The 20350-nt window shown below is 42.2% G+C and overlaps 2 protein-coding genes across 7 annotated transcripts in view; one reads left to right on the forward strand and one right to left on the reverse strand.

Moving 5' to 3' along the window:
* Positions 1-2751, forward strand: part of DYNC1I1 (dynein cytoplasmic 1 intermediate chain 1) — a 183360-nt gene extending 180609 nt beyond the window's left edge. For all 4 annotated transcript variants that reach the window (XM_027910809.1, XM_027910815.1, XM_027910821.1 and 1 more), the window contains exon 17: positions 1786-2751. In XM_027910809.1, coding sequence (XP_027766610.1) covers positions 1786-1896 — 111 coding nt within the window. In that variant the 3' untranslated portion in view covers positions 1897-2751. The remainder of the gene's footprint in view (positions 1-1785) is intronic.
* Positions 2752-8254: 5503 nt separating this feature from the next.
* SLC25A13 (solute carrier family 25 member 13) overlaps positions 8255-20350 on the reverse strand; it is a 101426-nt gene continuing 89330 nt past the window's right edge. For all 3 annotated transcript variants that reach the window (XM_027910804.1, XM_027910795.1, XM_027910788.1), the window contains 4 exons: positions 14309-14447; positions 10465-10623; positions 10294-10384; positions 8255-9475 (listed from right to left, as the gene is read on the reverse strand). In XM_027910804.1, the coding sequence (XP_027766605.1) occupies positions 9286-9475; positions 10294-10384; positions 10465-10623; positions 14309-14447 (579 nt within the window). In that variant the 3' untranslated portion in view covers positions 8255-9285. The remainder of the gene's footprint in view (positions 9476-10293; positions 10385-10464; positions 10624-14308; positions 14448-20350) is intronic.

Consider the following 20350-nt stretch of genomic DNA (forward strand, 5'->3'; position numbering starts at 1 on the left):
AAAACCAAACTCTTGCACACCAACCCTTCAGAATGTCACTGATCACTGTCACTCGGTCACTGATATATACCCAATACATGAGAAGCTTTAAAACATATCCTATGTTTTCCCCCAAAATACTGTATGTAGAGCCAAAGCTAGATACAAAATAATTGAAAAACTGATAATCACTCATGAGATGTGTTTGAATCCAATATTGCAATTCTGTCCATGTGATTAACACTGCACTGCAGCAGCATATGCGGAGTTTTCACATGCATAATCTTGGGCAAATACACAAGCTGGTCTGTAACAAATCCTTTTCTTAGTCTCCAGTTCTGTGTATCCAGTTGAGATGTAAGGAGAGGAAAATAATTTAACTGTATTCCAGTACAATGTACCCTAAAGCCTCATGTGCACCTATGATCTACTAGTGCCAAATGGATGTAGTTAGCGTGGTACTTTTGGTGGTGGTTGGTCTTTGTAAAGATTTAAGTCAGTTCAGATCGAATACTGGGTAGTACAAACTGGATTAGCTAAGGTCCTACTCATTCTTCGGTCCAAAGGTATCCATTTGCTAAGGTGGACAGCAGTTTATGTAAGCCCTGTTGTTTCCAAACAGTTACCTTCTTCACTACCAAGCACTGCCTAATGTCTTGAAACAGTTATTCCTTCATATTACATTCAGGACATGATTGAAGGGCTTCAAGAGGGCAGTAAAAATGTGTATGGTTCATCTGGATGCTTGTTGCTGTTTTCTGGAATTTGAGTTAATGAAATAAAAGTTTGAGAAAACTGCTTGTTTCGGTGTTTTTTTTGTTTTGTTTTGTTTTTTTTTTTGTTTGTTTGTTTGTTTGTTTTTTTTTTTTTTTAATTATTTTTTGGGTTTGTTTGGTTGGTTGGTTGGTTGGTTTTTTTTTTTCCTTTTTAATTATCTCAATCCCAGCTTGCACAATCCAGAAATTCTGTATTGAATCCAGCTGGAAATGACTGCAGTATTATTTTGCCATAGCACTAAAGAGTTTTGTCTGGAAGTTCAGCTATTTAGATTACACGTCCCTCTTGAAGTTTAATGTTCAAGAGCTCTTCATTAGAAACATCAATGGTATTAAATAGAAATGGATCTAGCATGATGTTATAAAAAAATCAGACCAGTAATGCAGTATCCAGTTGGTATAACATTTCCATAATAATAAATTTCATGTAACTCTGAATTCTTTAACATAGAGGAGGGTAACTAAAATAACACAATATATTTATTTTACTACTAAAAGCTTTAATGAACTTCAGGAAAATAGTTTCAATACAGTGTTGTAAAAGCTGTGTTACCTTGTACACACTGACCTCAGTCCTGCAAACAATTACACTTGGGCACAGTCCTGTTGACTGCCAATGGCCAGCTCATCTGTAGCGAAACATGCATGTGTATACTTGTAGAGATCAAGGCCTTGCTCTAGTTTGGAAAATTCAAAATATTTTAACTAAGGGGTAGGTTTTGCAGCAACACTCCAGCAAGAAAGTTTTCCTTAAAATCAGGCAGATAAAGCTTTTTTCTCTGCCACTGACTAAAAGCTCCTTCTAGCTGGTACTGAATAGGAAACTGCCAGTGTGCCCTGTGAACTTGGCCACACTTCACGGGCAACACGCCCATGGCGGGTTGGTGAGGCCCATGCCTTGGTCCTTCACCGCGCACAGCCACCCCCATTGCGGCAGGAACTCTCCTCAAAGGGGGTGCCTCAGTTTTAGGCCACAGAGAGAACCAGTTCCCCCTCCAGTCTCTTAATTCCCTGTTGGTTTCTCCCACAGCTGGCTGTTCCACACAATGACGAGTGGACCCGCTTTGCTCGGACCTTGGTGGAAATCCGTGCCAACCGAGCAGACAGCGAAGAGGAAGGGGCGGTGGAGCTGTCGGCCTAGAGGAAGAGGAGCCGCAGCGCCTGCTGCCGCCAGAACAGCAGCTTTCACCCGCTGAGTATGCCGGTGTTCAGTGTCAGTCAGTCTTGCTGTGGCTTTTGATGCCAGTGTACATGCCAGTATTGCTCAAAGCATTCTGTATTAATCACACTGCTTTACACAAGGCTGAAAATATCCAGAGCTTTTTCATACTTTATATTTCTGTCTGAAAAGTAAGAAAGAAAAGACAAATCAACCCTTTATGGGTTTAGTTGTTGCCTTTTAACTACTTAGTAGCTGTATTTAATAGCTAGGAACCCCTGGTTAAACTTGTGCTCACGTTGCCCTTCTGGCATAGTCCTATTAAATCCATATGAAGCCAGATATGATTATGTGCAGATGTGGTGTGCTTCACTGTATGGGACTGGGCCAAAGACTTTAGATGTGGTGTTTCACATGGTGACTTACATTATGAATGGATGTACTATACGAAAGTTGCTGCTCCTTATTTATTGCGGTGTGCTGCATGGAACATATTTATTTGAAAGCATTAAAATAAATGATCCTAAAGCATGTGCATAATGAGAGAACTGCATTGTCTGTGTGCTGCTGTAGAGGTTACATTAAAGTCCACGTAACAATTACAGTGCATCAGTTGTGCTTAAGATATAAGATCTATAAAGGTTGGCTTGAGTGGATGGAATGAGTTTCCTTTCCTTTTTTTTTAAGATGCCTATTATTTCTAGGCACTTTAAATATATTTCAAATACAGTTGGTCACTGATACTTGTCATGCAAGTTAACACTAACAGTCTGACAAAGGGTTGTGGTTCCTGAGTATGACACTAGTATTTGCCAATAAAATGTATCAGGCCTGTTCTGTTGCAGTGTGGTTAATCTTTCCTTGCCAGCAGTGCTCAGCATGCTCATTACCAGTCACTGGTGAAGCATTGGGAAAATGTGCCTGCCCTGACTCACAGAAGGCTCCTGCAGCTGCCATGTAAATAGATACCTTTGGTACGGGACTGGTCAGTAATGGACTTGAGCGCATCAGATCCTGCTACAGATTTTACATGAGCAGGCACGAAGGCATGTCAGCTTCTAGGATAATTTTTATTTTTCCTCCATCCCTAGCATGCTCACTTGGGCACATGTGCACATACAGAGCAGCACTGTGCTGCCATATGTGCTAAGAGAAAAGGAATAGGTCTCCTCAGACTGTCTTGAGAGAGAGGTTGGGACAGGGGACAAGGGAATAGGCTCCTTTATGATAATCTCCTGTGGCTTGAGAAAAGAAACAGAGTGCAGACTGATCTCGTTGAGTGCTGTGGTCCAGAGGCACCGGAGTTGGTGGTGAGGCTGCTCGATACGTTCATGTCACAACACTCTGCTGAGCGAGAGCACAGCTCTGACACCTGTGTTTAGCAGCAGTTCACACTCAGAGCCACGGGGTGAGCCATTACAGCAAGAAATGCTGGGAGTCAGACAAGAAAGGTCTCATTACATTGTTTGTAGGGGAGCCACATCTGGTCTTTGGGTAATCATGTTGAGGAATATATCACCTAATCATCTTTGGGTCTATGGTCTAAGAGTAGGCTAAGAAAATGAATCCTTTGGAAAAGCTGCATTTCCTTTATCCTCTTGGTGGTTAGAAATAACTCCCAGTGAGAGTGCATGAAGACAGTGCTACTTTCTTCTTCATGGTGAGAAATGAAAGTATCTGCCAGTGCCCATGGAAGTGTTCTGCCATTGGGCTGAGGGAGTGTTCTCCCAGATGACCGAGTACACACAGCAGAGATACCTCAGTCATGGGTCCTGTAGCTCCCTGAGGCTGTAGCCATGTGTTAGAGAGCTTTGTGTTCCTGCTGCTCCCCTGGGTGCTTTGGGAGCTGTCCTGAAGGACCAATATAATACTTGCAGCACTTCTGTAGCTTAAAGGTGAATGCTAACAAATAGCCAGGTGAGATAACTGTAAAGCAGCAGTTTAGTCATCATCTCTGGGGTTTTTCCCCAGTTTTGCCCTGTTTTCCTTTCAATAATCATATGTAAGTGTTACCTGTATATATGGGTATAGTTGTGGTACAAAGTGGAAGTGGGAGAGGCACACTTGGACCACACTTGGGTCACAAGATTAGAAACACGTGCTCGGGCAGTTACATAGCAAAATACTGCTGTCATGGGGAGCAGAGGTGGCACTTGCTACCCTTCCACCTGCTGAGTAAATCCACACCTCAAAGTGTGTTACACTGTGGTGTAACAGGGAGGAAGTTTAACCGATGTCATCTCCTGTTCATCGTAACCAGTGCAGTGGAAATGGCTGGCAAATACGCTTCTTCTTCTTCAGTGTTGCTGTTTGGGGGGGCTGCATGTTTATGTTCAAGCTCTCCCTACTTTATGGCATTAATAGCTTGTAAAATAGTTTTAAGGACACCCTTTTTTTTTTTTTTTTTGTTTGTTTGGTTGTTTTTTTTTGGTGAGTGGTTCAGCCGTACACAGACAGAACAAGGAAAAGATGCAGATTTCTACAGAAATGACAAGGTTTGTAAATACAGAGCAACAACATGAAAGGGTCATTTCACATGGCTGAAGCAGATGGAAGAGCACCCAAGAATTTACTCCCCTTCTGTTGCTCCTGATGTGTGGTGGGGTTTCTGACCCGCCCTTGTTGCTGCCCTTCCAGGAATCACCCACAGTTCTTGTTTGTTTGATTTTCCTGCTGCTAAACAAATAGCTCCACTTTACTGCCTTTCCAAAAAGAGCCCATATGACAAAATGTCCCTCAGAATCTTCCCAGTAGGGAAATAAATACAAAATCATCATTTATTTGAACAAAGAGAAATCATCTTCTCCAGGCTCTTTAGCCGACAAACATACAGAGAACAGAAGGCAGAACATGAAGAGTATGTCCCATGCACTGCTGGGATGCTGCCATGACTGCTCCAGAGTCAAAATCAGCCTGGCTCTGTTTTAGGTCCATTGCAAGTAAGTTTCTGTGAAGGAATAAACTGTGTGCTCAGACTGATCTGGAGAGCGCATCTGAACCACAGAGGTCAGAAAAAGCAAACCCAACTGGGCAGAAGCAGCCAAGTGGCAGGAAAAGGCTGAACTGAGGTTTAGGATGAGGACAGGACTGCAAGGTGGATGTGGAAGGGACATGTCTTGAACCTGATGAAGGGAAGACCTTGATTTTGGTGCCGAGGACTTGGGATTTGTTCTGAAAGGAGCTGCGAAAGGACGTAACGAGACAAGACAAGTGGCAGTGGGGGTGGGAGCTGAAGGCATTAGCTAAAAGGGGAAGCAGGGTACTTCACCTTTATCACGTACTCTGTTCAAGAGCCCCCATGGTAACACAGAAAGAAGATGAGCTCACAAAGCAAAATGGCATCCCATGTAGAACGGGATGGTCTCCACTGACCAGTGACAAAGGAGACTGATATCATCAGGGCAGCATCAGTTCTAAGGAAGGACTCAGCACCTAATGGTGCTAAAGAGCAGCCACCTGTTCTTGAGAAGCTCACAGAACTGGTTCTCCTTCAAACTCATAAGCAAAGCTACTTCTGCAGTAGCACCATCATGTCTGGTACATCTGCACAGCCTGGGTGGTGAGTAAGCACGGAGAGAGGCCAGGCAACCCTTTTCAATATAACTACAGCAGCTGGAATGAATCTCTCAAGCAATGGTACTGCTTCCTGCTGCAGTGAGGAACAGCGCAAGTAGCAGCTAAAATGATAAATACGCTTCTTAAAATGTCATCTCTCTGAAGGGCAGCAGACACCTTTATGACATCCTCACGTTTAGCTCTGGGAGAGGCTGCCCGAGCTCACAGCCTGAGATATCCACTGCCCTCCATGCAGAAAGCAGAACCACCGTATGGCAGGTGGCATTAAAGAAGCTGCTTCATGCCAGGCTGCTTCTGTGTTATTTGCTGTGTTTGAAGCACTCTGGAGACACTTAAAATACAAATGTCTTGAGACTTCTATATTCCCAACCATTAAATAACTTACAAATGATCACCATCTCTGGAAATCGCCTTCTGGCTTATGCAAAAATGGCAAATATTTAAACTGAAACCAGAGTCTGAATTTCACAGCAGTGTTTAAACAGCAAAGCTGTAGGATTCCCAATTGTCCCTCTGCCACGTGTGTGTTGGAGAGCTGAGGAGCTCAGCAGTAGGCAGCGTGACATGTATGCACATCATGGAGTGTACAGCAGGGGCATTCCAGAGCCGATTGTCCCCTCCTAAGAAGATGCAGAGCAGTTTGTCAGGTTTTATATTTTTAGCAGGTTTAGAAAAACCCGCCCAAGTTATTTTTGAAGCCTGTAGTATGTTTGCTCACACAAGTGGCCCTGCAAACTGTCAGTATTAAGTCAGCTTAAATCCAACTCATTCCCTGGGGACCAGGCAGAAAAGCATCTCTCGGCTTTTGCTGGACTGAGAAACACAAATATGGGGTAACTGCTCCAGAGACACCCCTGATGGGTAACATCACCAGTATTTGGCCACTTCTTTTTTTCTAGAAGTGCTGTCACAGGGAGTTAGCTGGACTGCAGGAAGCAAGTGAGGTTACATTTTATCCACATAATTCACTCAGAAACCCAGAGAGGACAAACATTGTCCTTAGGGCCTGTTGTTTGTTTGCAAGGCAATCTGACAATTTCTTGGCCTATAAACTTTTCAAAGCAGGAATGCATCCTTTTGTGTCTGGAGGAAACCAACTTTGGGCATAGATCTTCCCCCAGATCTCTGAAATGTTTTGAACTGGGCTGCCTGTTACAGACGAAGCAGGTTCTTCAACCCTTCTGCCCCTGCCTCCACTGCCTACTGGCTCTGAAAAGATGGGAGGAAGGAGAGAACAATCCTACAGAAAAGTTAATGAAGAAGGGAAGGGCCACCTTGGGTGGGGATGTCAGTCAGCCCTGCTGATGTGCCTGCCAGGGAGAAGATGAAGGCTGTGGCCTTCTGAGATGGATCTGCCATAGGAGAGCTGTGCCTGACCTTTGTCCCTGGGATGAGAGCTTTCCCCTTCATCCCTTGGATAAAGAACAAGTCATAAATATACTGCCAGGCCTGGGAATGAGAGGGCACCAGGAGGCAGGCAAATCGATCTGAGTTATGCTTTGTTTTGCGGAACACAGCAACGGTCTTTACCACACCAGCCAAGAAGTTGTGCAAGCCCGACAATAACCCAGCTCTAATTCCTCTTCCGTTCCTGGCTGCAAAGCCCCAGAAGCACTGGGGTTTGTCAGGCAGCAGAGGGACGTGCTCTGGAGCATGCAGCCTGGGTGTCCCTCTCCAGGCTGAGCCAGGAGGGAGCAGCTGCCAGCCAAGCCCATGCACGTGGTCAGGCACTTCCTCTCCTGGACCGGGGAGAAGGTGCAGTTCAGTGCTCAGACATCACCCCTGAGCTGCTGACTTTGACAAGGTATGTCAGGAAAATGTGAGGGATGAAGTGTAAAACCAGCTCTTATGCAGCCTGAAATGCAGCACAGGCAGCTCCCAGAGAAAATGTTTAACTTTTATGACAAGTCTTAAACAAAAATCCTGACAGTTAATTTTGAAGTAATACAAGGGACAGCTTTTTTTCCTCCCATTTCTGAAATGAAGGTGTCACTTTGGGAGACTGGGATACACAGGGCTGGGAGAAAGCAGCTGGTGGCTGTCAGAGCCCAGCACAGTCTCTGCACACTGGTTTAGCCAGACTCCAAGATGCGGATTCAGGTAAATGTTATCTGCTCCCCACGCCTTAATGTGCATGAGTACTGCAGATGCTATTCCTGCCCCGACTCAATTTCACTGGTAACTTCAAAATACAAATCAATCCAAGAGAATAATTTTCATGATGACCCAAACACAAATGCAAAACCAGAGTGATTTCCATGTCAGCATTTCCACAAGTTACAGGACAAAAATGCAATATTGCACATCAAACTTCTCCAAAGAGACTGCATCTGTGCATTCCCTCAGTTTACAGCCAAGGTTGAAGGCACCCACCCCAAGGAGACAAGCAAGACCAAATTCCTCCTGATCTTAGGAGGTACCATAGAAGACACCCAACAGGACCTTCAAGTGACTAGATAATTAGGTTGTTCATAACTGTTAACCTCCACCTAAAAGAAAAAGGTCAAAATATCAAATCTTACTCCAATCCTGGTTTTTGACTGAGGAAAAGTTCCAGGTTTTTTCTGAGTGACATCTCCACCAACAGATGTCTTTTCTATGCAGGGGAATTGAGGTAATTTGTTCTCAAGCTGTTCAATTTGTTCTCAAGGTGTTTTTGTAGCATACAAGTGCAAATATTAACTTTATCTTAACCTGACTTTGTAACGGAAGTTGAATAAGACATTTGATGTACTGTACTATTTTCGTAACAGAATACCATGTGTGCATCTGTTTGAAAGGTTTATTTCTATCTTCATAAATACAGAATTTTCCAAACACTGTGCAAGGCACCAAAAATTAGGTAAAATCTTTTATTTTAGATTATTTTAATCTCTTTTGACTTGATGAAGTAAATAAGAATCTGAAACCACCTATTTGCCAATTACAAGCCAGCAGTTAAGGCAGGTACCATTGATACTGTGCATGACTTTTCTATTGCAGTTATTTAAACAAGCAGCGTTTTACTATAGAAGTGCATATACAAACTGAATTCCAAACACCAGCAACCCAAGATAGGCACCTAGTTATGAAATTTCCTTGTATGTGTAGTAGAATGCCAAAAGTTCTGCCATAAAGTGCAAAGACTATGGACAATAACACTTTCTTTTGAGCATTTTGATACCAGTAACATAATACAACGGCTAAACATTTATAAATGTGGTTCTCATTACAAAAACATGTTCCACATAAAAGCTTCATAATACAATCCAGAAACAGAAGTTGTGCGTGTACAGATTTAAAAAGTTGAAGCTGTACTGGCATACTTAGGTACCGGGTATATATTTGCTGACCTCTACAGACACGCACCAAGTTTATAACCAATTTACACATACAGTCAAAATCATTCTGCTTTGAGCACCGTGATATCCACTGAGTTTTTCCATTCGAGTGACAATGTGCGACATCTGCCCTAGTAATCTGCAACTGCGCATTGCCTGTAAAATGATCTGGTTCACAGCTCTCACCCAGCCCTCCCTAATAAACGGAACCTAAAATTAGTGTCTTCCCAACACAAGCACATGTCAGATGTGGACAAATACATTCATGGTCCCAAACTTAAAACAACTGGTAAGAATTTCACAGTGATCTGGTTACGGAAGCACAAAGACAAATGATTACGTTTAAGATGAAAATTACCTTAAAACTCAAATGAAGCTAAACTTTTATATGATGAGAAGCTAAAGGAACAAAGTATTAACCAATTAGAAAAGTGGCTCTTTCCCAACTAATAACAAAAACCCTACAGCAATAAACTTAGGGTCCTACTGCTGCAGCAGCCTTTGAGGTAGGTGGTGATGGCTTAAACCGAGGTAGGTAAAGTCCAAACTTGTTTTCAATCCCTGCAAAAGTGGCAACTGCCAATTTATAACCGCCAACATGGTCAGGGTTAGGAGCAGGGAGCGTGATCCTAGATTTAGGAACTGTATCTGATCCAGCTGGTTTTCTGCAAAATAATAAAAATAACAGATTTATTTCCATGGAGTAAAATCAGTATTCACAAAAATCTCCTCCATAAAGTAAGCTTAAAAAGACATCTGAGTGTACTTCCCCATAAGTAACTAAATTAAATGCTGCAATGTAAGGGAGACATACCCTGTTTTAAAACCTTCCAGAATTGTTACGAGCCTTCATGTTGATTATGGTCAAATCCAGATAAAATTTGTGGTGCATTAATAGAAACTGCAATGTGGAGCAGCACGAGTCTTTGCTTCAGCGCACAATCAATCCAGGAACCTAGCAGAGTTTAAGTAATTTTTGTTGTGGCTTTCAGACTGCTATCCCCAAAGATCCATAAACAGTCTGCAGCTGCTCCTGGGATCAAGTTAAACAGCAATATGCACATCCACCTGTATCGTTAACAAAGGCAGGAGGCAGAGCTGAAGCCCCAACAAACAGGTTTTGAACCTGGTAACAAGTGTAGACTTTTTTGGATGTCAAATGCCCCATCTAATCAGGGGTACAGCTCCTCCACCAAAAAATGAGGATTAATGCAGTTATATCCCCAGCCCATCATTTGGCCTCCCGCTGTCTCTGTTTACACTAACATAGGTCCTCAGCTTGAAATGGTGACAAATAATGTGGTAATACCTTGCTGTGAAACAGGTACTGGAATATCATCCCAACCAGTGTAGTGTGGTTTAATACCTACAAGGCCTTTGCAACATGTCCTAGCAAGACCCTGACAGTCAAGGAGCAGCAAGACCCAAACAGAACCAAGCGTAGCTTCAGGGTCTGCTGTAGATTCAGGCACCATATACTTACACTCCTCCAAAGTCCACATACAACCATCTCTGCAGTAGCTCGTAAGTCACCAGTGTTACACCAAACTGAGGAGAAGATCGAAATACACGAGCTTGAAAGAAAAGAAAAGAGCTTCTAAGTGACAAAAGCCACAATTAGGAATCACTTGGCAATCCAAGTTCTTTTACACACCTCCTGCTCCTTTCCACAGAGCCTTTGGACCTTCCTCTCGCAGGATCTTGGCAAAGCAGTCTACGACGCCGCTGTAGGTGGTCTGTCCTGCCCGGGCTGCCACCTGTAGCCTTGTTTTGATCACATCTGCAGGGGTGACCAAAGAGGCTGCAGGCATACCTGCACAACAGAAAAATCATCAGGCGGATACCTCTAGCTTGTCACATGTGATATACACCTCATTTATGCAGGGGTAAGCAGGCCTTTCCTCCTTATGCCAGGAGAATCCAGTCACATTTGATTTAAGTAGAAACTAGGAAGCAACAAGAGGTGGTTGTTGTGGACATGGCTTCACCCAGAGAGAGCTTCTCCCTGAGGAACAGCAATATCACATGCTTCCTGGCAAGCTAGGAGGCATGGACTGGAGTTTTCAACGCTAAACAGAAACTGGCACAGTTGGTAAGAACAAAGGTTCTGGTGATAAGGGTTCTCTTTCCCTTTCCTTTTCGTGCCTCTCTGTGGTACCTGGCATCCTGGTTGTACAGTGTGCTAGAATAGCCTGTACACACACACACACACCCCCAGACATCCCTCATACAGCAACATCACCGAGAACCAGATAATGCCGTGCATGCTCAGCAAGGCACGAGACCTAAGGCTTACAAAAAGGGTCATTCTTCTCATTAGGAATGGCAGACTGCTCAGCTGCAAAGCCACAGCTGACATCCTCATCAGAATATTTGGAGAAAGATTTAAATTTACGCTGGCAGATAACTGAAAGCAAAAAATACTGAATTATCAATGGGTGGTATTTCTAAAATCATTCTTATCCAAACTGGGGCTGCCCATGTTTGGAATTGAAAAAAAAACAAAACCAAAGAAAAGCACTGAGACTGTACCCAGAAGACACTGTCTCTTATGGTTTTATTACTTTTCCATTCTGCATCTGTTCCAAACCAACTTGGTTAGATGTAGATGCATAAATCTCCTTTCTTTTTTTTTTTTTCAGGCTTAATAATTCTGTAAAAACTTTTGTCCAAACCAGCATGGTTTGGCTTCAAGTTCCAGAGCTCCCTTCCTGCAGACTGCTCCAAGAGATATAAATGTGTGCATATCACCAAAAGAAGAGCTCCTCCTCCTCTTCTGGACCCCCCAAAATAATGCATACGCTGAATTTGCACAGTGGGCTGTCTGGCAGGCAAGCGCTAAAACCTGGTCAAGGTTTCTGAACTCCAGAAACACTGAAATTCGTCCTTGCTTAGCCTTACCCACATCAGGATATTGCTCGAGTCTTCAATTTAAAGACGGACTTTTGTCCTTCAAAAGCCAACCAGTGTTTTCAAGGAAAACCAAAGGACATACTTAGAAACAATTCTGCTCACTACACATTGACTTCCATCTTCTTATTCCACATGCTATATTACTGAGGGTATTTTGCAGGTAAAGATGTTTTAAATCCTTTTTTTAGGAGCTATGTGCACAGGACAAAAGACTTTATAGACAAATCGAATTTACAGATTGCTACCATGAGGAACTTAGAATCAGAATGTGACAAACAGCACAGCAGGAGCTGACAAGAAGAAGGGGAGTGAGGGGAGGAGAAGGAAGTTTATGGAGGCAATAAGCAGATGGAGCAAATTAAGGAGATATCCTGTACATGATACGAGAATCATTAGAAAATGCCATGGCACAACAGGTTGAGATGTCTGGTGAACAGTGAAAACCAGCAGCAGATCAAGCTAGAAGACGTGCATGTAGCCTGTGACCCCACGACAGTGAAAAGGAAGACAATGTAAGCAGCACAAGCAACAAAACACCCACTGGCAAAGGACGCAGGTGCACATATGACTGTGGCCAGCTTGAATAATCCAGCACCAGGGGCTGTGGAAATGGGGAGTTTCAAACATGCGGCCAGAGCTCATGCACACATCTGAAGTCCGATGACCAGGTGAGATCCCTGGCCGCAGTAGAGACATCAGCCCAGAGACTGAAGCCAGCGTTTCAGAGGTGGTGGGGTTTTTGTTTTGTTTTCCCCTTGACTTTCTCATGGCAAAAGAGTGGACACATGCACCCCCATCAGGCTTTACTTGTACCCAATAAAATAAATTTCTTGGTTTTGGAAACAGTACGATGAATGTTGTATCTCTAACACTATAATTTGCTCATGAGACTTAACCTAGGATGGGATTCACAGGAAGCACTGGATAAAATTCACTTTATAGCTAGATTGGTGAGCCATATCAGCAACAATAAAGACTGCTTCTGTGCCTGAACTTCAAAGGGACGGTTATCTCAGTCTGCAATCACCTGACAATGGCTAGAAAGAGAAAAATAGGAAAATCTAAGAAATTACTTGGTTTAAAAATGCCAGCTTATGTTTCAGGTCTGTAAATATGATCTAAAGTTCAAAAATTGTTTTGTTCCATTAAAATGGGTGAGAAATAAGCTGGCTGTAAAAACTCCTGTTGGGGGGTTTGGAGCCTGGCCTTGGAATGTGGTGGGGGAGGGGAGAGGACAAGGGGGTTTAAGCAGCAGTCACTGGAACACAGCTGGCTTTGCTAGTGCCAGGTTGTTCCTCTGGATTATGAGCTACTGAACAGAGAGCTGTATGCTTCAATAAGGCAAACCAACTGATCTTAGCTATTATCTAAGACCAGATATTGGCTACAATAGGGCCCTCCTCCTCAAGGGACATAGCCCTGCGTATAATCTTGACAAGAAGAGTTTTCTTAGGGAGAAGAAAGCTCAAAATCAAATGAGAAAACATTGCTAAACCACCTTTCTGCACTGGATTTATGCCACTCCATCATTTTTCTCATGAGGCAGGTTGCAGTAGCCTGCCAGGGGCCACACTGGAGGGAGAATTTGGCTGCAGCTCAGACAGACCAACCAGCCCCCAATGAACACGGTGGAAATACCTCCTGATGTGAGCCCTCCTGCTTGCTACACATCCACCTAGAGGTCCATTTGTTTCCTAGGGGAAAAACCATGGACACGATAGGAGAATGTCTCTCAAGCTGCCCTCTCCAGGGGACAGCTACCAAATGGCAGTCCCCTTTGGCTGTGGAAGTTGGGTGCTGTGGTGGAACCAGCTTTGCAGCAGATGCAAAGGCAAGATGAGGCTTACAAAGTGTGCCTCTGTCTTTTGCCTTAGGCTCTGGGATGCTCAAGTTAAATGCACCTGTGAGAATTTAAGCATGATTTGGCTTTCCTGTCTGCTCTGCAGCAGACTAAAACAAGCAAGGGCTCAAGATCACACTCAGCACCTCTGTCATATCTGGTACACTAGGAATTAGCAACCCAAACACCACAAATGTTTTCAAGCTTTTCTGTTTTGTTTCTGTTTTGATATAAAAAAATGATAAATGTAAAATCCCCAAGAAGCCACGGAACTTCATGGTACAGTGAGGGTAGGAAGTACTGTCATCACTTTGTCACCTGTTAGTCATTGTGTTTGGAGAGTTGTACTGCTAATGTGGCTTCTGGACTCCATATACCAAAATTCAAGATACATTTGATCATAAAGAATTTCACGAATGCCATGATTTTGTTTATAAATCATTTCAACAAAACGTTACCAGTCAGTCAGACACAGCCAAAACTAGCACAGTAACTTCACAAGGAATGATGATATACGGTAACAAAACATCAGCACTTTATTTTCCCTTTCTTTCACTTCCTAAACATTAGAACTAAACCAGGAACTTACAGTATCTTTAACATCAACTTACTCTACAGCACGGTAACTTTGTTGTTTCTGCGTAAGGCTGTGAATTTGAGTGTTTTTGGTTGTTGTTCTCACTGCCATAACTATTATGCTACCAGTGCAATATAGTGCCATGCAAAAAGAAATCTGGGCACTTACCAGCTATTGATCCAGCCAAGAGAAGATTTCCAGGGCTAACCCTCCCATCTTCATTTGCAAATGAAGCTTTCAAATGAGCATAACAAGGGAAGTAAATAGCAGAGAAGGGGATATCACGCAAAAAACATGCCTTAGCACCCTGTGTTAAAAAAAAGAACAAGTTTTGAAAATGAGCAAATTTACACCATGAACTATGAACATCAGAAAACAGCAATATCAGGGGGTTTTTGGTTTGGTGGTGGTTGTTGGTTTTTGATATCTTTTTTGCTGCAAAGGGCTTATAGAAAAAGAAATTTCTCCTCTCAAAATTTTGAGAGATCCATGTATTTCACCCCACTGAGGAGTTGTGTGTGTGTTGTTTCTTGGTTCAGTAATTTCTGTCACTGTATGTATCTTGTCTACTTGTTCTCCCCCACTCCATAGTACTGTAGTTATGTGCTGGTAAAGGACAAAATGTCAGGTGTTTGACTAAACTCTGATATACTTTAAATAGTTAACATTGTAGCCATGAACCTGTATTGGGAATTTAGGATGTGTTTGAAGGAGATGGAGACACAGGACAGATTTGTCCCCTCCCATTCCCACTTAAAATAAATACTTCAGGGAAAACAGTGCCCAGCCCATACATCTACAGAGACACTTTAATTTATAATGCAACATATATTGAGGAAAAGAGGGAAACAAAGAGAGTAGGGCCATAACACTAAGTCTTTTGCAGAACAGTAACAGGATGATTTACTTATGAATTTTCAAGAACAAGTTATCTAGAATACAGTTTGCTTAAATAAATCTCATCTCCTACTGTTAAATTTGCCTTGCTATCAGTTTGTGGAAGTGGAACAAAGAGCCAATGAAGTTACCAGCAATACAGCTGGTTTCCAATATAAGAGGGTGGCAAACAGGCAAGGGAAGTTTTGGGGTAGTAGCAAGCAATCAAAAAAAAAGCAAAAAGCAAAAAGGCCACTAGGGAAGGTCAACCAAAATAAAATATCAAACAACATCCATGCAAGGCACAAACAAGAGGTGGCTTGGGAAAATGGGTAAAATGTTTCAAGCTTGAGAAAGAAATAGTTCATGAGTGACCCTAAGCCTCTTCTCTTTGAAGCAAGGGTGGAGACCTGGTGAAACAGCTTGAGGTTCATCCACGAACCCTCCTGGAGTGCTTTTATTACTGTACTTCTCTTGTGCACAGGTCTACCTGCTCAGGGCTCAGTGCCAGACATTTCCCAGAGCACATCCACATAATTTAACTAAATCTAATTATATGCCTGGACACATCTGTAAGCTTCTTGTGTACTACAGTATCAGTTAAAATATAGTGCTTATCCAAGTTAGATGCTGGCTATCAAAGACAAAAGAGCTGCAAGGTGTCAGAAAAACTGTAAAGTTGCCTTCCCATGAGGCAAGCAGGATGTGTGACGAGAAAACCAGGTCCTGCAAGCCAGTTCTCAGGAGATGCTAATAAGTGCAGTTTGCAGTCAGAAAATGCCTATGAGAAAATAAAGGTTTATCTAAAAAGGCCATTAGGTCTTGCAGTCAGACTTTCTGTATGTCAGACTCAGCACAACATGCTCTGCTCCAGCCCCTGCTGGTTCCCACCACTCTTTCTCAGTTTATTTCTTGATGTTTTCAGACTGAGAACTGACCACTTCCCCTGACACTCCCTTTGGATGTTAATGACTCCTGCCGTTCAGCCCCTTTGCCTTCTCACTCAGTGGGATTTGTCTGATTTATGCTGCCAGTCACTGGTTCTAGTTATGACTTTCTAAGAGACTCTAAGGAAAACGCCATAAAGGAACTCAAAAAGCGCTGCCGTGGTAGCTGCTCTGCTGTCTGCCTGCACTGAATGGGGTTATTAGCCATGGAACAAAGTGATGCTGGGCTGGATTCTCCTCTCAAAATTACCTGCAAAGCCCTTATACTCTACCTTGAGAGAGAAGGTGAATCTTGTGTATTCACCAGAGACAAGAATTATCAACTCGAGTGTGCAACAGAAGACTGTTTAACAATTTACCTTTAATCTTCACATAGAAAGACAAAACTAGGTTTTTACCAAGTTCTGTAGGAAAAATTCCAACTTTTTAAGGATCAAATGTCTGCCCTGTATTTACTTCACAGAAAAATGACGAAACTCACTAATGTAACCTTGACAGACTGACATGGTTTCTTCAAAGATTTATTTTTAGAGCATGCTTTTCCTCAGAGCAAATCTTCTCACTGCCTTTGCCCTCAGGGCACATTACTTTTATTTTCTTTGCAACGCTGTCATTAAATACTGTGCACATTTTTTCCTCTACATTTTCTTCATACTTTGAAATATCTTGACATGGTTAAAATAACTTACTGAAATCAATAAACTCCAAATGCAAGCAACTCTTAGCTCAACCTGAGCTGCTAATATTCTTCCCCCTTCATTAAAAGGCTCTCTTTCATGGGGCAGAAGTGGTATATTGTTAATATTACTAATAGTATACATTCAAGTATACAGAGAGGGAGGGATGTCCATCAACTTAGTTGGCTCAGTGTAAACAAAACCTGGATCAAAACTTGGATCCACTTTAATAATAACCCAGCTTGGATCCAGTCCAGCATTGCAACAGTCTAAAGTTTCTCCCCATCGTTCCCGTTTAAAGTCTGGGAAAGCATGTTTAAAAGCAGGCCTCATTTAACTTCAAGTTAATCATCCACAACCAGCCTCGGCCAATTAGGAAGGCTTAGGGAGATTGGCTACAGTATCTTGAAAAGCAAAAGAAACATTTATTTTACTTCTCGCACCTTTTTGATGTGGACAACGTGCTGAAAGCCAAAAGGAGTTTTAATCAATCCCCAGAAAGCTGTAAGGATCATCCGCCCGAGTTTATTCTGGCAGCCAAGGTGCAGACCTGCCAGGCATGAAATTGTTGGGAGATCCTACACACCACGACATGCGCCTCCCTCAAACAACAGCCGGTTGGCTCCCATCTTCAATCTCTTTAATAACCTTAAAGCTCTTAATCTGGGATAGTATCTTGCTGAATAAACCAACAGAGGGGAAAAAAACCCTGATTGTCAAAGATTCTGATAAATAAACCCAAGTCAGTGCTGGGGCAGGTTCTTTAGCATGCTAATTCCTGCTTATACCAGCTTTACCTGCAAATAAGGCTCTAAACAAACTATTTCTACTACAAGGGGAGGGTAATTATACTGACAAAGGCACCTCTGTGTCGGGTTGGGCAGAAGGAGCCGGCAGGTCTGGGAGACGCAGGCTTAGCCTAGTCTCCTGCAGTGAATGCACATTGTCTAGTGCAGGGGGAAAAATGCCAGACTGGGGGGACCTAGCAGCATTCAAGACAACAGTAGTGCACCTTGTCTGAGAGGGTTATTTAATGCTTCTGGCACCTGTACTTACAGCCACCCCCTCTTTTTCTCTTTTACAGGTTTAGAATTTATTTGGCATGTATAATTGTTATTTTGATCCTATAGCTACAAACAATAGGCAGCATGTCATTTCTTGATCATTTTGCATTCTTCTTGGGGTTTACTACAGACTTAACCCTTTGGAATCAGGGCCCTAACGGCACCCAACAGGTTTTGTAACTATCCATCAAATATTGCCAGCATTTGCTTTCAAGGGCTGCAATTTTTTTTTTTTTACTGTTAAAATGACATCGCCTTACAAGCTACCATAGGTTTTTATTCACATAGATTTATAGTAACCAAAATATGAAACTGATTTAGAACATCAAGCTACAGGAATAAAACACTGATTTCAAATGCTCTACCAGCAATTTTGATTCAGTTTGCAGAAAAGAAATACCGAAGTTTTTAGTTGGAAGAGCATTTTTTTTTGTTAATTTCAAAGGAAATTTCTGAAAAGCAGGTTCTCATATATGACAACACAGTCACAAACGTGTGTGTTCACAGCACAGTGGATGCAAATGAATGTAACTCAAAACTTCTATTACTCTGTTTCGTATGTTTATCATCCTGTTGTAAACCCTCAACTTCAAAACGTGAAATACCTCAGCTGTTATCAAAGGAACCAGGTGAGAGCTCGGTACACATCCTGTCACCTGAGATTACACTTTCCAGGTCAACACACCAGAAGCTCGTTTATGAAGTATTTGGAGGTGGTGGGGGAAGGGGGGAAGAGGAGACTTTTGAAAGCTTTTCTGACCCGTTTTGGAAATGAAAACTGTGTTGGCAATATCAGCCAAAGCACAAATGCGAGCTAAGTACCTTGTAGTATTTCTAAAAATAAACATTACCACAACCAACACATCCTTTCCTTGAAGAATCATTTACTACTGTATTGTATAATGTCGTCCTAGGATCCCGAATAACTTTGTTGTGCATAACTATGGAGTGGTACTGTCTATTATGCTGTAAAGCACTATTGAGAATGATTATTTGTAAGAAGAATAACATTGTATTAAAAATTTTATAGCAGATATTACATGGATATGAGTTTCTATAATGTACAAAATAAGCAGGTGTACTTACAGTGTTTATTTACATGAAAACTTTAAAGATGTCTTTCTAAACCAATAGAATATAAATTTAACTGACTTAAACAGGACTTTATGCACGTTAAATGCATTAAAACAGGCAGAAGACACAAAATGTATTAGCTAATCTTGGACTATTACTTCAATATTCAACTGTGACTAGAAATTAAATAAAATCTATTAAAAATACTGAAAACTAAAAATGTATTTTTCCCATTTCTGCCAACACAAATGACATTTTGCATTAGATTAAATGCTATTTTCCCTGACTGAGATATGTTGTCTCTATATTTTTAAGAATAGCTGTCATCTACAGAACATCTGTAGCTAAAGAAGAATTTACTACTCACAAGCTTCCATGCCCTGGTGCTTTCACAGAAACAATTACTGGCAGAAAGGACACAAAAGTGCTGTTACATGCCTCCCCAAAGCAGCAGCTGGATCTTGAGAAGTACAATGTTTTAAAATGCTTATTTATACAAGTAGTTCAGAATTTTAGACAAAGGCAAAAAAAATATTTGCTTTCTACCTTTAAAGAACTACAGGGGTTCAACCCAGCAGTCATCTTAATGACCTGTTTGGGTCAAACCTTTTTATTGCTGGAATTAACATGCATTTTATTTCTAAGCTGCATAGTATTCCAGAGTGGCTGGTATCTGACCACCCAGTGGAGGCACAGTGAGTCTGGGAGGAAGCTCTGACTGTAAATTGTTGCACTTATTATGACCCCTCTTTTTCCAGACCTACTGTTCTTTAGTTCTTTGGTGGGGAAGGAAGAGAAGAACAGATCAGTTATCTGACCTGGACCTCTGTGTGCTGTGATAGAAATTTCCCCCCAAATAAAAAGTTCTAGAGTTACAAAAGTCCGCCAAGGACAGGTTTCTCAAAGCACTAGGATGGTTCATTTCACTGTGTAGAAGGTTTTGAACAACGATGTCGAAAGACCAGCATGGATGAACTCACGATTGATGCAGAAAATAAAAGGGAAGCAGAGGTGGGTATGGGCTACCCAAGATATATACAGAACCACTGCTTGGGCACGCAGCAATTGTGAGAGAAAAGTGAAAGGATGGCAGTAAAAGGACAAACTAAATAAAATGTGAGGCTGTTGTACAATGGGAGGAAGAAACCTAGTGACAAAGTACATGGAAAAGGCAGAGTAATTACTTTTGCCTTGGGTTTTACCAGTAAAATCTGTCCCCAGGCCTCTCAGCTCCACCAGCTTACCAGAAAACCTGCAGAGTACAGCATTACCTAGAGCCACTGCACATACTTAATCCTGCAACCAGATTAGATACCTCCAGTGGTGCTGAAACAGCTGGCTGATGACATCATCAGGTTATTATTACATTCAAAATGTCAAGTCACTCAAGGGGGTTCTGATAACTTGAACAAATATCACACTCATCTTGAAGAGTAAGAAGGGAGGTCTGGAAAACTACAAACTGTTGGGGCACACCTTTGTTCCTGGGAGGTTTATGGAGCAAATGTATTGTTATGAAGCAAATTTATGGAAGCCATTTCCAAGCATATGAAGGACAAGAGAGAGATTGGG

Source organism: Empidonax traillii, unplaced genomic scaffold (genome assembly GCF_003031625.1).
Source record: "Empidonax traillii isolate 1590-97213 ecotype Southwest subspecies unplaced genomic scaffold, ASM303162v1 scaffold30:size3273891, whole genome shotgun sequence".
NCBI lineage: Eukaryota > Metazoa > Chordata > Aves > Passeriformes > Tyrannidae > Empidonax > Empidonax traillii.